General features: G+C 44.6%; 2 protein-coding genes across 2 annotated transcripts in view; both read right to left on the bottom strand.

Moving 5' to 3' along the window:
• The window catches only part of LOC146209615 (4-vinylphenol methyltransferase 1-like), a 53383-nt gene that overhangs the window by 22120 nt on the left and 14820 nt on the right, over positions 1-16443 (bottom strand). The window contains exon 2 of the mRNA XM_084580683.1: positions 14296-14490. Within this exon, the coding sequence (XP_084436809.1) occupies positions 14296-14489 (194 nt within the window). The 5' untranslated portion in view covers position 14490. The remainder of the gene's footprint in view (positions 1-14295; positions 14491-16443) is intronic.
• Positions 4545-8024, bottom strand: LOC146209616 (uncharacterized). Its single transcript, XM_084602537.1, has one exon. It carries the CDS (start codon positions 7126-7128, stop codon positions 6283-6285), a length of 846 nt encoding a protein of 281 aa, XP_084458663.1. The 5' UTR covers positions 7129-8024; the 3' UTR covers positions 4545-6282.

Here is a 16443-nt window from a genome sequence, read left to right on the forward strand (position 1 = left end):
ATACAAGGACATTTCGCGTCTGAAAACTCTATAAAACATCAGTTCAGTTCAGTTCAGTCGTTCAGTCGTGTCCGACTCTTCGTGACCCTATGGACCATGTCACGCCACGCTTTCCGGTCTCTCACTATCTTCCTAACATCACATAACTTCATCTGCAGTGCCTCGAGGATGCCATCTAACCATCGCGTTCGCTGCCTACCCCTTCTCCGGCGACCCTCAACCTTTCCCAACATCAAATCTTTCTCCAGCGACTCCTCTCTTCTCATCAGATGACCAAAGTAGCTGAGCTTTAACTTTAGAATTTGACCCTCCAATGAGCAGTCAGGGTTTATGGTCGACAATATCGACTGATTTGACCTTCTGGCAGTCCAAGGAACTCTCAAGAGTCTTCGCCAGCACCACAATTCAAACGCGTCAATTCTTCGGCGGTCAGCCTTTTTCACAGTCCAACTCCCGCATCCATACATCACAACTGGAAAGACCATAGCACGAGCTATACGGATCTTGGTTGGCAGACTAATGTCTCTGCTCTTTACTAGGCGGTCAAGGCTAACCATTGCTCTCTTTCCCAGAAGCATGCGTCTCCTGATTTCATGGCTGCAGTCTCCTTCCGAGGTAATCTTGGAGCCCAAGAACAGAAAATCTGTCACAGCTTCCACTTCTTGTCCATTGATGCTCCAGGACTTGATAGGGCAAGACGCCATGATCTTTGTCTTTTTAATGCTCAGTTTAAGCCCAAACTTCTCACTCTCTTCTTGTACGCGCATCAGAACTCTCTTGAGTTACACTTCACTTTCTGCCATTAAAGTGGTATCATCCGCATATCTGAGGTTGCTGATACGTTTTCCAGCAATCTTCACTCCAGCTGAAGACTCGTCCAGACTGGCCTTCCTCATGATGCACTCTGCATATAGGTTAAATAGGCAGGGCGACAGTATGCAGCCTTGCCTCACTCCTTTCTCGATCGAAAACCAATCAGTAAGACCATGCCCAGTTCTGACTCTGGCCTCTTGCCCTTCATACAGGTTCCTGAGGAGACAGATGAGGTGAATTAGAACTCTCATCTCTTGGAGATCTTGCCACAATCTGCTGTGATCTACGCAGTCAAACGCTTTCGCATAATCAGTAAAGCAGAAGTATATGGGTTTCGAGTGGCAGCGGTGGCGTAGCGGTAGAACATCCGCCTCGCATGCAAGAGGACCGGGGCTCAAATCCCGGTGCCGCGCAATTCTCCACCGGATTGAAAAAAAAAAAATCCGCGTGTCGATGGAATTGCATACACAGGTTTGGGGTGCGACCTGATGCCGGTGAACACCTCCGGCAACGCACTCCCTCACCAGAACAGGAGTTGGCCACCCTGGTGCAGTAATTGGCCACAACCTCCTATGATAAGCTCCATAAAACCCCGGCCCTCAGTCACCAGCGGCTGCGGAACAACTGACCACGGCGGCGGTCAGACCTGTGACGCAGCAGGGGGTGCTAAGAAAGCCTGGCTCCGCTGGACAGGCCGCCATTGGAAACTGACCCTGGCAACGTTTAATGCTAGAACCCTAGCTAGTGAAGCTAGTTTAGCAGTGCTGTTAGAGGAACTAGAGGGCATGAAATGGGATGTCATAGGGCTTAGTGAGGTTAGGAGGCCGAATGAGGCCTATACTGTACTGCAGGATGGGCATGTACTGTGTTTTCGAGGTTTACCGGAGAGGCGACAACTAGGAGTAGGTTTCCTTGTCAATAAGTATAGAGCGGGGAATATAGATGAATTCTATAGTATTAATGAGAGGGTTGCAGACATTGTAATTAGGTTTAATAAGCGGTATAAACTAAAGATTGTACAGGCCTATGCACCTACATGTAGTTATGATGACCAGGCAGTTGAAAGTTTCTATGAAGATGTAGAATCGGCAATGCGAAAAGTAAAAACGCAGTATACTGTACTGATGGGCGACTTCAATGCCAAGGTAGGGAAAAAACAGGCAGGAGAAAAGGCAGTAGGTGACTATGGCATTGGTTCTAGGAATAGCAGGGGGGAGTTACTAGTTGAGTTTGCAGAGCGCAATAACTTACGAATCATGAATACCTTCTTCAGCAAACGGAAGAACCGGAAATGGACATGGAAAAGTCCTAACGGAGAGACTAAAAATGAAATCGACTTCATAATGTGTTCAACCCCCGCCATTGTGCAGGATGTAGAGGTAATCGGGAAAGTGCGATGCAGTGACCACAGGATGGTGAGGTCCCGAATTAGCCTAAATCTGAAGAAGGAACGCAATAGATTAGTAAGAAAGAAACCCATCAACGAATTAGCGGTGAGGGGGAGGGCAGAAGAGTTCAGGATCTCACTACAGAATAGGTATTCAGCTCTAACTGAGGATGGCGACATTACCCTAGAGGCAAGGAACAATAATTTCAGAAATATTATTACTGAGTGCGCGGTAGAGATAGGCGGTAGGATAGTTAGAGAGGATACCGGTAAGCTGTCTAAGGAGACGAAAGGTTTGATTAAGAAACGCCAAAGTATGAAAGCTTCCAATCCAACAGACCAGATCGAATTGGCCGAGATATCAAAGCTAATCAATAAGCGCAAGGTGGCCGATATAAGGAAGTATAACGATTCCGTAAACGTCTCCTCAGGTGTGCCCCAGGGGTCTGTCCTTGGACCCCTTCTTTTTCTCATTTTTATTAATGATATTGTTCTTGACCTCACCTGCCAAGTTCGGCTATATGCTGACGACTGTGTGCTTTACCATGTTGTGGAAAGTTCTTCTGACGCATTAAAACTTCAGCGAGACTTAAATTTTATACAGTACTGGGGCTCAAAATGGCAAATGTCTTTGAACATTTCAAAATGCAAACTTGTCTCTTTCACTCGTAAGCGTTCCCCTTTACGGACCTGCTACTCAATAAATAATGTTCCCCTGGAAAAAGTTTCTGAATATAAGTAATATAAGTATCTCGGCGTATATTTCACCTCTAACCTTACGTGGACGAGACAAGTTCAATTCAATTCAATTCAATTCAATTTTATTTTTCAGAAAGCTTCTGAAGGGTCACCTGGACTAAAAGCTGTCATGTCAGCTTGACGAGGCCCAGGTGCCCGAATGTACAAGGCAGGGCAATGTGGCCTACCATGCATAGGATAGTACAATGAAAAATAAAATACACAATATTCATGGTACAGATTTGTACATGTGAAAATATCAACTATGATAGGACAAAATAGATACATGTTTGCAACAAAACAGCAATGACGTCATTCAAAGAATAGATGCGAGAGAGAAAAAAAAAATATCTAAAGATGCAATACAAATAGTGCTTCTAAAGGGAAACATACAGGAAACAAGTACATTTTCACAAATAACGGCTTCTGAAAATCAGGATAGCAGGAAATATCACCCACTAAAATCTAATGGGATAAAAAATACTGCCGTAATCGGTTGAGGTTGGGGCTGCTAAATTCATTATACTTATTGAGAATTTGTGGAAGATTATGTTTCAAAGACTGTAGTTTGTAATTGGTGCGGAAGCGTGGAATCTGCCAAACATCAGTGCTGCGTGTAGAGGCATTGCTTTGATAATGTTGTAAGGATGCGATAGACGTAATGAACTGCCTGAAAGCGGGTGATGATAAATAAAATGAGCGCAGCATACGAAATTCATAAATGTTTTGTATCGGGACTATATTGTATTGAGGAAAATACTGTTCAGTTGAAGAGAAGTAGTCAATGTTAGCTATAATGCGCACAATCTTCTTTTGCAACATGTAAACCTTCTTAGTGTTGCCTTTAGTTGTTGTCAACCACACCAAATTGCAATAGTTAATGTATGAGAAGAACAGCGCCTGATATATTTGAAGTTTAGTGTGCACTGGAAGTAATGAGCGGCAGCGAGATAAGGCCCCGGTTGTTTTACTGAGTTTTGCGCAGATATTGGTGATGTGCGAGTCCCATGTTAATGAATCGGAAAACGTCACTCCTAGAATCTTATGTTCTTTTACAACTGAAATTTCTTCACCATCACAGTGAAGAGTGGTAGCCAAGCTTACTACTTTATTTCTCGGCCGAAAAATAATTACTTTTGTTTTTGCCGGATTAATTTTCAATCGGTTATTCTTTGACCAGAAAACCAATCTTTCGAGCAAGTCGTTACATTGTGTTGCAAGACTGTTTTCTTCTGGGCCAGATAAAAGAATGCTACTATCATCAGCATAAATAATAAATTTTCCCTCTAACCCAGTCGTCACAATGTCATTAATATAAACATTAAAAAGAAACGGCCCTAAAATACTACCCTGTGGAACTCCAGTTGCAATGGGTAAAAAAGAGGACTGTCTGTTACCTAAGTGTACGCACTGACTTCTGTCTCGAAGGTAAGATCTGATAAGGTTTAAAGGTGTTCCTCGAATTCCATACAAAAATAATTTATCTAAAAGGATATCATGACTGAGCGAATCAAATGCCTTGGAAAAGTCAATAAATAGACCAAGAGTAAGCAACTTATTTTCAATATTCTCTAAGATCTTCTCTTTGAGAATCAGCAGAGCATGCTCTGTCGAGCGCCCCTTTCTAAAACCAAACTGGGCATCAGAAAAAAGCTTCATCTGGTCAAAAAATTCTGTAAACCTTACGGATAAAATTTTTTCGAACCCTTTTGAGAATATTGGTATAACAGATATTGGTCTGTAATTTTTAGTGTCATTTTTGTCGCCGCCTTTGTGTATGACGGTTACTCTAGACTTTTTCATTTCGTAAGGAAACTCGCCATCCTCAATGATCAAATTGAAAATGTGCGAGAGAACAGGAGCAATGGACGGTAATACATACTTTACAGGTTTGATTTGCAAATTATTTATGTCAAGAGCTTGGCTATTCTTAAGTTGCATGAATGTTCTTGAGACTTCTGCCTCTGTGACAGGGAGACAAACAAAACTGTTTATAGGGCTATTAATGTCAGGGGGTGAAAATGGGAGGCTATGATCCGTCGTTATGCTGTCGATAAATACTTGATTGAAGTGATCAGCTAGAGCTTGACCAGAAAGTTCACGATTATTAACTAATATCTTCTCAGGTGCGGTGTTCTTATTCCGAAGGCCAAGGACCTTATTTATGGCTTTCCAAGTGGCTTCTGGTTGATAATTGGTAATATCAGCGAAAATATGTTCAAAATATGCCGTCTTTGCACGCCGAAGCTCAGAATTCAATTTATTTCGAGAAGCCTTGAAATTTTCGAGCGCCATCTGCGTACGCGCATTTAGAAATGCATGAAAGAGCTTATTTTTCTTTCTTATCATGCGTAGGTGAACTGTGGTAACCCACGGCTTTTTTATCTTTTTTGATGGACGGAAAGTTCTGAAGGGAAAGTGCGCAGCATATATTTTTACGAAAACTTCAAGGAAACTCGAGTAGGCATCGTTTGCATTTCTTTTCAGAAATACAAAGGACCAGTCATATGTGCCAATGTCTTGCTCAAAAGATAACAGAGCTTCGTTTGAAATATATTGCATTGTAATGAAATCAGGACGACTTTTGTTTGCGCTCGTAGGGGAACGATAAAACATAAAAACAGGGCAATGGTCACTGATATCTGCAGTGATTGTACCGGCAAGGGACACGGCTGTTTCAGTGTTTGTGATAAGTAAATCAAGGGTGGAAGATGAGGACACTGTAAGACGGGTGGGCGTTGTTATGACATTTGTGAAACCATTTGCACAAATTCTTGTCTCAAAATCATGGACACTGGCATTGTCATCCTGCATATTCAAATTGAAATCTCCGCCACAAATCAAGTGAAAGTTGTTCGTGCGCAGGTATTCTAGGAATTGGTCAAAAAATTCTATAAACACTCCGTACCTGCCATTGGGGGGACGATAAACAACAGCCAAAATCTCAAGATTATGTCGAAGAGTGACAATTTCATAATCGTTGGTGACACGGCAATAATCAGGTACAGTTTCGTAATTCAAATTGTCTTCAATGTAGATGGCTACTCCACCACCACGTCGGCTTTTGCGATTAATGGTGAAGTTTTTGTAACCGTCAATGCGAACCATATTACAACCATCATAATACCAAGTTTCTGTAACCATTATAATGTTATATTTGAAAGAGAACTGGGTCAGCAGATGGCTAATGTTATCTTCTTTATTTATTGCGGAGCGTGCATTAAACTGTAATACAGAGTTATCAGAGGAGCAAGGCGGTTTTATACAGTGTGGAAGAACAAGTTCTTTGTAATCCATTAGGAAAGGAGCCGAGCGCTATGTGTGCTTAGTGCGCGCAGATGTGCTTAAGTATCGGGAGACGGTGGTTTGTCTTCCTCGTGCGAGGAAGAAGAGTCGAGGGGCTGTGTAGAGACTATCTTGACAAGATCTTGTTCATGGGCTATATGAATGCTTTTTGAGGTGTCACTTTCTCGAGCGAATATTTTCCCATTTTGTGTCCAAACTGACTTCCAGTGCTGTTCTTTCTTACATTTTATTGTTATTCCAAGGAGTCGTTTCAGATAGGGGCAAAGGTGCTCATTAACGTAAATGGCAGCTTTGCTGTTGATTCCAATGTCTTCGTTGTTGATTCTAGCCTTTCTTGCTTTTTGAAGAGTAGTGTCACGTTTCGCACGAGACTTGAACTTAACTACAATGTTTGGTGTGTCATGTTTACGGTTTGGTACTCGATGACAGGCTTCAATATCACAAACATTGATTGGCTCTTTGATGAGTTCACCGATTTTGGTTAGTATTTCTGACACGTCCTCATTGTCAGTTTTTGCCACTCCTTGAATCTCCAGATTGGCGGATCTGGAATATTGCTCCAAATGTACTAACTGCTTTTCTAACTCGACAGCCTTGGTTTCCACCGTAGAGCATTTAGCTTGCATCGCCTCATTCTCTGCTCTGAGCGTTGCGTTTTTTGCTATTTCAGCATTTAGCTTCTGTCTTAACTCCTCAATATCTTTATGTGCATACTCAAGACTGTCTGTCAAGTTTCTCTGTTCTGCTCTTAATTCCCGGATTTCGTTTCGGAGATCTCTTTCAAGTGCTTCCCGCGCTATTTTCAATTCCAGCTTTATTTCCTCTTTTAGCTTCAAGAAATCATTTCTTAGCTCTTCTTTACATTTCGCAAAGTCCTTTGTCATTGTAGGTCTCTGGTACGTAAAAACACGTCACTTAAAAACACAGCTTGGCAGCAGCGACGACAAATATAACACGAGGATAACAAAAGGTTGCTGAGCACCAACCTGTAGCAAAAATCCAGAGCAATGCTTAATCCCAGTTCACAGCGGCCGTCGCCACTGCCAAGTGATGCTCCGGGAGCCTCGGCAGGCCTTTTTGTAGCTGGTGCGGTGACGTAGATGCTGACGTACAGATAGCCAATGTCGCTCTGTCGTCGCTAACCGCCACGCTGCTGATGTAGATTGGTGCAGCTGATCCTTGTCCGAGCAGGCGCACACGGCTGGTCCTTGTCGTAGCTTTACGGTGACAATCTGTAGCAAAAATCCAGAGCAATGCTTAATCCCAGTTCACAGCGGCCGTCGCCACTGCCAAGTGATGCTCCGGGAGCCTCGGCAGGCCTTTTTGTAGCTGGTGCGGTGACGTAGATGCTGACGTACAGATAGCCAATGTCGCTCTGTCGTCGCTAACCGCCACGCTGCTGATGTAGATTGGTGCAGCTGATCCTTGTCCGAGCAGGCGCACACGGCTGGTCCTTGTCGTAGCTTTACGGTGACAATCTGTAGCAAAAATCCAGAGCAATGCTTAATCCCAGTTCACAGCGGCCGTCGCCACTGCCAAGTGATGCTCCGGGAGCCTCGGCAGGCCTTTTTGTAGCTGGTGCGGTGACGTAGATGCTGACGTACAGATAGCCAATGTCGCTCTGTCGTCGCTAACCGCCACGCTGCTGATGTAGATTGGTGCAGCTGATCCTTGTCCGAGCAGGCGCACACGGCTGGTCCTTGTCGTAGCTTTACGGTGACAATCTGTAGCAAAAATCCAGAGCAATGCTTAATCCCAGTTCACAGCGGCCGTCGCCACTGCCAAGTCATAGTTGAGCATATTACATCGAAAGCCTGCAGAATGTTTAATTTTTTAAAACGTAATTTCAGGAAAGCGCAGTCAAATGTCAAGCAGCTCCTGTATTTCACTTACATAAGGCCAATTCTTGAATTTGCATGCCCTGTATGGGATCCCCAGTTTATTTACTTATCAGACATGCTCGAACGCGTCCAAAATAATGCTGCCAGATTTGTGTCTAACAATTATAATTTTTCATCTAGTGTCACGTCTATTAAACATCATCTTGGTTGGGAATCTTTAGCTCACCGCAGAAAACATTTCAGACTTCAGATCATGTATCGCATTTATTTTGGAAAGTTCAGCATTGACAAAGACCGGTACTTGCTTCAACCTCACTTTTTGTCTAGACGACTTGATCATCAGTGGAAGATCCGCGAAATAAAATGCCGGACAGATGTGTATAAAACCTCGTTTTTTCCACTGACGATCAATGAGTGGAACCGGCTGCCAGCTGGCATCACTGAGTGTTACACTGAAAATTTATTTCGGGCTTTTTTATCGGAGGTGTGACGTGGCGCCCAGTTCTCTTGCGTGTGTTTTCTTCATTACCTTGTTTTTGAGTGTTTTCATCACTTTGTTCGTCGCGCAGTTGCCCCCTTTAGATGCATGTTTTTCATTCTGCATTATCACTTGTGTCATGTTATTTTCTTCATTTTTATGTATTTTATCACTGGCGTTCCCAGCAAGATTACTTGTCATCTCCCCCCCTGCAATAATGCCTTCGGGCGCTGCAGGAACATGTAATAAATAAATAAATAAATGGACAAAATTGAGCATGCTGTAAAAAACGGGGGAAGCCTTAAAGCGGTAAAGAAGAAATTGGGCATAGGCAAAAACCAGATGTATGCGATAAGGGACAAGGCGGGCAACGTCATCACTAATATGGACAAGATAGTCAAAGTAGCCGAGGAGTTCTATACAGATCTCTACAGTAGCCAAAGTAGTCAGGACCGTAATGAGATTGGCGGTAGGGAAAAACAGTCAGACGTTCCACCAGTGACGAAGGACGAGGTCAAGAAAGCACTAGAAACTATGAAAAGGGGGAAATCAGCTGGAGAGGATCAGATAACTACAGATTTGCTGAAGGACGGGGGGGATATCGTGCTAGAAAAACTGGCCACGCTGTATACGCAGTGCCTGGTGTCATCTACGGTACCGGAACCATGGAAGAACGCAAACATTATCCTCATTCACAAGAAAGGGGACTCTAAGGACCTTAAAAATTACACACCAATCAGCTTACTGTTTGTTACGTATAAGGTATTTACTAAGGTAATCACTAATAGAATCAGGACAACCTTAGACTTCAATCAAGCAAAGGATCAAGCAGGGTTTCGGAAACTGTACTCTACTATCGATCATATCCATACCATCAATCAGGTGATAGAAAAACGCTCGGAATATAACCAGCCCTTAGGCATAGCATTCATTGATTACGAAAAAGCATTTGACTCAGTTGAAACCTCGGCGGTGATGCAGGCATTGCGAAATGAGGGGGTAGACGAGCCGTACGTGAAAGTGCTGGAAGATATATATAGTGGCTGCACAGCAACCATAGTTCTGCATAAAGAAAGTAACAAAATTCCCATAAAGAAAGGTGTTAGGCAAGGAGACACAATCTCCCCAGTACTATTCAAAGCTTGTTTAGAGGAAGTATTCAGAGACTTGGAATGGGAGCAGTTAGGGATAAGGGCAGATGGAGAATACCTCAGTAATCTGCGATTTGCTGATGACATTGCCTTGCTAAGCAACTCGGGGGATGAACTGCAAGTAATGATTGATGACCTAGACAGAAAAAGTAAAAAGGTAGGCTTGAAAATCAATATGCAGAAGACTAAGGTAATGTTCAACAGCCTCGGGAAGGAACAGCAGTTTACATTAGGTAGCGAAATACTAGAAGTAGTAGGCAAATATGTCTACTTAGGACAGGTAGTAACCGCAGATCCGGATCATGAAAAGGAAATAACAAGAAGAATAAGATTGGGATGGAGCGCATTTGGCAAGCACTCGCAGATTATGACTAGCAGCTTACCGGTATCGCTCAAGAGGATAGTATACAACAGTTGCATCTTGCCTGTACTCACCTATGGGGCTGAAACGTGGAGGCTAACCAAGAGAGTTCTACTTAAGTTGAGGACAACCCAGAGGGCTATGGAACGAAAAATGGTAGGGGTAACATTAAGAGATAGAAAGCGTGCAGAGTGGGTCAGAGAAATAACTCAAGTTACCGACATTCTAGTGGAAATTAAGAAGAAATGGACATGGGCAGGACATGTAGTGCGAAGAGAGGATAACCGATGGTTGCTGAGGGTAACAAACTGGATTCCAAGGGAAGGAAAGCGTAGCAGGGGGCGGCAGAAAGTTAGGTGGGCGGATGAGATTAAGAAGTTCGCAGGGGTCAAGTGGATGCAGCTAGCACAGAACCGGGTTAAGTGGAGAAATATGGGAGAGGCCTTCGCCCTGCAGTGGGTATAATCAGGCTGATGATGATGATGATGATGATGATATGGGTTTCTAGAACTCTCTTGCTTTTTCCATGATCCAGCGAATGTTGGCAATTTGGTCTCTAGTTCCTCTGCCTTTGCGAATCCCAGCTTGCACGTCCGGAAGCTCCCGATCCACATACTGCTACAGCCTACCTACATACTTATCAATAAATATGTTCGGCGCGTTTCCAGACGAACCGCCCCGTCTAGAAGGCGAGTCGCCTAGGCGGCCTGTTTTCTTTTTCTTGTTTTTTTTTGGGGGGGGGGAGGGGAAGGGGGGCATCATATACCACGTCCCGGCAGCATGGTGCACGGCTAAGTAAAAAAAGAAAAAAAAATTGGAACGGCTGGCGACACGCACAAGCCGCGTAAGGCAGTAATGATGTCGTCGAGACGCGGTGCATGTTGTAAATTGAGAGGAATAGAACGTAAAATAACGGGCACGACATCATTGCGTTCTGTAAACATCGATAGTGGCTAAGTATAGAGGTGGTAAGTATTAAAATGATTGAATATGTAAGTTGAGTAGCGATAAATGCATGCGGGGAGCAAATCGTAAGCAAATATTTCGACAGTCTTCATATTCCGACGTCCGTGCACGCCCTGCATGATCTGCGCCGTACGGAAAGAAGAAAAAAAGCAAGTCAGGAAACCACGCAGAAAGATTATTATTATTATTATTATTATTATTATTATTATTATTATTATTATTATTATTATTATTATTATTATTATTATTATTATTATTATTATTATTATTATTATTATTATTATTCCGACGTCTCAGCATGCCCTGCATGGTCTGCGCCATACGGAAAGAAGAAAAGGAAGTCGAGGAAACCTTACAGGAAGCGCAGAACGATATATGAGAGCCACAGCGATACCCCGAGGAAAAAGAAAATAAAGGAAAGAGCATTTAACAAGCTATATGCCCGTTGATAACCTTGCGCCCCCCCCCCCCCCCCCCCCCCCTGATTCAAAATAAATGTATGCCTCCAGGGACTTGTATGCCCGGACGGTCTCTGCAGTGGGCGACGGAGAAAAAAATCAAATACACTACGATATTATGTCTAATAACGGCAGAGCACCCGCGTCAGTCTAGTGACTTCTCAGTGCACTAGAGGCGTAGCAAATGGGTCCGGGTGCACAACACCACCAATGTACAGCTTTTCATTGTAGCGCTGTTTATCCGATTCCGGCAAGCTTAATTTTCACGTAGTCCGAAATTGCTGCAGAGCACACAACATTCTCTTGCGAGTACTGCAGGTATGGTGACTGTTCACAGCACGATAAACTGACCGCGCACAATTGCAGACAACCCAACGGCGCCGCCGTCGCTAGGAGACGCTCCGGAGCCCAGGGTGCCTCGGTACCAGGCTGCACATCGAGGCACCCTATGGCAGCCGCCGTCGTCTGCTGCCGATTCCCATTCGGTTCGTACCAGCATTGTCGTCTGGCGTTTGAGGACTCCTTTTTAAATGTAATACTGTCTAGGATGCATCACTTGAGCGATAGTTTTATCAAGCTAATTTATCTTATGCGGCAGCATATCATACTGTAAGCAAAACTGCACGATTCGCTACACCCAGCTTGCAGTGAGCCTTTTGGGGGTGTCTGATTTCACAACACAGATTATTCTGTGCTTAAATTAATAATGGATGTTTACCAACTCGCCCAAGAAATATTATTCGGGTAAATCTAAAAGTAGACTGCCTCCGCAATGACGCAAGATACTTTGTCACAAATTTCTTTAGTGCGCTGGCCAACGCTTACCGCTCGGCCGCCCCTTCTGGTGTTCTGCGGAACGATAAAAATGTTGCGGTAAGTTGTGTTTACATGTGCTTCTACGGGTCGCTCTCCCAATGCGCACCCCCATACGTTTCGCGGTATTTTAACAATACTTCGGCTTGGTAAAGAGATTTCATATTTTCACGATCTGTTCAGGATGTGCTTAGTCGCTTTGTACCTGAATAAAGACATCGCAGGTGGTCCGTGAAATAAGAAATCGGCATTGGAATATATAAGTATCATGAATTCCTATGGACACTAACCCTACTTTTCACCCGCACGACACCGCGAGTGCCCCCTTTGTTTGTAAACACGGTGTTGATCGATATGTCGGATAGGGGAAGTCTCCAAGCAGACGAAGCCAGCAGGTTTAAAATGTAAGCTTGAAAGCCCCTTAATTTCTGCTTATTTAACGGTAACGTCCCAACCTAGTGGGCTCAAATGTTGTTATTTTTGTTGTACTGGCATCGAATATCCCAAATATTGAGACATCCCTTTTATATCTGTTCTTCAAGGCGACAGCTTTTAATGGCTCATACTGCAGTGGACAAAGTGTCCCGCGTTCGCGGCGGCTGTTGCGTAGCATTCCTAGGCGCGCATTGAAGTGTGGAATTGCAGATGGCAGGAACGTTAGACAAGGGAGCTGGTGAAGGGTGGCTATTCCTAGCTCTACGGGGCTGCGACGGTAGGTCAACGCCGCTAGCCAGTCACCAAATTTTTATCTGTTGAAGGCCGTCATTGCACCCGCCACCACTTAGGTGGTGGTGGATGACGGCTGTTGCGGCGCGCGTCTTTCCCTTTCTTCTCTACTTTCTCTCTCCTCTCCGCACGAGGCAGCGGAGGTGGCTGAGCTACAGAGCAAGTAACAGGCCCGTGCATTTTAACGCAGTAGCGTTAAGGAGCTCGTATCGCAGAAAAGCCGGTGTCGGCGGCGGCGTTGGCCGTGAGCGATAAATCCCGGCATGCACTTCATAAATAAAAATCAACTTCCAAGATGGGCTGGGTGGGAATCGAACCAGCGTATCCGGAGTGTGAGACGGAGACGGTACCACTCAGCCACGAGTTCGGTGCTTGAAAGCAGTACAAAAGTGCTTCTAGTGAATGCGGTGTTGCTTTAGAAACGTGCCGTAGAACGTTATGCTGCGGTGTATATCGGTAATTATGAGCATGTTACTTACAGAAGTCGCAATTACACGAGTAGCGAAGTACGTTTCCGCTACATTTCTTCTGCGCTCTGCGCACATGCAGAGCCATCTTGCGGCAAACACAGAAGAACCCCTCCCCGCAATGTGCGGCGCTGCCCCGACACGTGGCGCGCCACTCGCCCCTGACGTTTCGCAGTGCACCCTAACGGGTTGTAGAATCAAGCGTCTTTCCTTTCTTTAGATCACTACAATCGCTCACCAGCTTCTCCCCTTCGGGCCGCACGGGTACCGGTGTGATAAGTAAGTTTTCTCGCTCTCTCCCCTTCCAACATCCAGCGTGCGTCACTCGAACAGTGGTGTTTAGGCGACGCGGCTCCTCTTTCCGCTCACAGCGCGATTGCTAGGTGCAGCGTCTGATGCCGGACGCCTCTGACGTGATAATTAGAAAAAAGTTGTACAGTGCACTTAGAAGTGTTGACTATGAATAACGCTATCGCGTTCCACTCTTGAAAGCGAAGCTTAAGCGTCCTCCAAATTTTTCTTTTCCTTCTTCCTGCAGCCACAACTATGGTGGCTAGAGGAAAGGCGCAGTATCTGTCACACTTTCTCCGTCAAGTGTGTGTTTGAATGGTATTCCATCGCTCCTGTCGCGTAGCATTCCTTGGCGCGCGTTCACATGTGGGATTGCAGATGGCTGGAACGCTAGACAAGATGAGACCTCAGGCTTTCGCCTTTCTCTACCTCGCAATTTTTTCCTTCTCGCAGTTTATGAGCAACGTTCCCCTAACGCATCATCAACATCGCTCCATACTTGAACGTAAAATTTCCAGGTCCGCATCCGACGTCGATGAACTGCTGCGCCGACTGGTCATCGCAGATCTCGAACGAATTGTTGAAGGCGTCCAATATGGCCGCGTTGGCAGCCGCGTACCGCTCAGAACGCACCTCGAACATTTCAGCGTCATCGTGTTCCGGACACGTTGCTTGGACTTGCTGCTGCGCCATTCTGCAAACAATAAAATATTGTGAAGCACGAGTATCTACGCTCACTTAGATTAAGAGATTTTTGTGAGACTGGTCTATTCACTTTGATTTTTGCATCTGTTTTGCTTTGCTTTTATATGTGTATTCAATGACATCACGGCTAAATACTAACTATTGTTGAGAGAAGTTAAAAAAAATGAGAAGAAATTAGAGAAAATGTGAGAATTACCGGAATATTCTGTGTCGTATTACCTGAATGCGCTGTTAGGCTGGGGCATATATCGTTTTTCTTCTTGCTTTTTACAGATTTTTATTTTAATCCCGCAGAGATGCGCCAGGACAGTCTATACAGGTAGGTGGTGTGTAAAGCATGGAGGACATTGTGTACTTAACAGAGCTTGCAAACTAAATCAATAAATAACTAAAATTAGCTAATCTCCGCTGATCAATTTTTGTACTTTTGATATTAAGGGGCGATATTATCTGAAGAAATTGAAGGTCGTCCAGATAAACGTTCAGTCCTATTTTTAATTTTCCTTATCCGAAATTATGTGCAAAATGTACGACGTCAAATAAAAGCAATTTTAGTTAGTGAAATTTGATATTCGCAATGTAGATTCTTAAAATGGCGTTGCTTGCGTTCGATAATAAAACAAGTACCGTTGTCGTTTGCCGACTTTTTGACGTAGAAGCAGCTAACGTAAAATCTGTGAGATTTAAAGTCCTAGCAAATTACTTTATGATGATAAGCGTCGTGAAAAGCCAATTTTACAAGCTAAAATTTAGATTTCAGGAGTTAAATATCTTGAAACTCATTGCAGAAGAAAATGTAAAATGCAGGGCAAAATTTTTGCGTCGAGAGCCTTAAAGTTTTTAATAGGAAGTTGACCCTTGAAGCCGAAGATAAAAAGTGACTAGTTAATATCAGTTAATTAATCGTTTCTTCAGTGCGGTCTATCACGTACAGTGGTTAGCAGTCTTGTCGAAAGCGCTCCGACGGCGCTGTACGGAGTTAGTCAGCGACATCTAACGTTAGGCTCTGGGTTTGAGTTATGCGCCCAGTGCGCATGCGTGGCAAATCAATGAGATACCTGCTCACCACTTTCTTCTCTACCCTCTCCCTTGTGATTACCCTTTGCGCCGTTAGGGCCGCGCTGCCTGCATTTGTGAGGCTGTAACAGTCGCCAGCGCGTCGCAATGTCGCAGTGTTCCTCGAATGTATCAAAACGGCCGGATAAGCAAGCGCAAGAAATAGCGGATTAACGCGCGTTACTGCATACACAGCTCTCGCCGCCCCGGTAATTTCCTCTTGGAGGATGTCAAGTTCCTAGATCTGTACGGATGCCAAATGCAGTATTCCATGTAGCTGATAGGCCAATGCAAAGATCGGATAAAACAACGCCTGTAACGCCTTAAACAACCAACAAGGCCCAATTATCGAAATATTAGCCTGGTGCGTGTCTGAAATGCACGATCATCGGTTATCACTTGCACTTGCTTGCCCAGCCGCTTCGTGTTTCGCACGAAACGCGCTGGTTTTCCGGCCGCTGTTACATATCAAGTGCGTACCTGGCGGCATTATGCGCTACCACTGAGCGGAAATGAGGCCGTGAACACGCGAGCAGGCACCTCTTTATTTTGGCCACGCATGCGCACGGGGCGCATAACTCAAACCCAGGGCCTGACTCAAAATGGCGCTGAATTGCTCCGCGGAGCACCGTCGGTGCGCTCTAAACAAGACTGCTCACCACTGTACATAATGGCAGCATTGCTGTACAGTCCACCTCCACCGACCGCGCCAGACTATTTCTCGCCGGGTGTTAACCCTGTATAACCTATGAAAATCGTAAAGCAGTTTTGAGTGGTTAGTGGCGTGGGGAGAGGGACAGTCGTGTATTTAGGGAATACAACACTAGTGCAGCTGCGTTAACTGTGGCCAACGCAAGAAATTTTGTTACGACGTGAAGCCTTCACA

The sequence above is a fragment of the Amblyomma maculatum genome, chromosome 1, assembly GCF_055883805.1.
Source record: "Amblyomma maculatum isolate TAMU_Amacu chromosome 1, ASM5588380v1, whole genome shotgun sequence".
In the NCBI taxonomy this organism is placed as follows: Eukaryota; Metazoa; Arthropoda; class Arachnida; order Ixodida; family Ixodidae; genus Amblyomma; species Amblyomma maculatum.

Excerpts from the sequence above, each read along its gene's own strand:
- LOC146209616 (XM_084602537.1), bottom strand. The coding sequence starts at position 7,128 with ATGACAAAGGACTTTGCGAAATGTAAAGAAGAGCTAAGAAATGATTTC.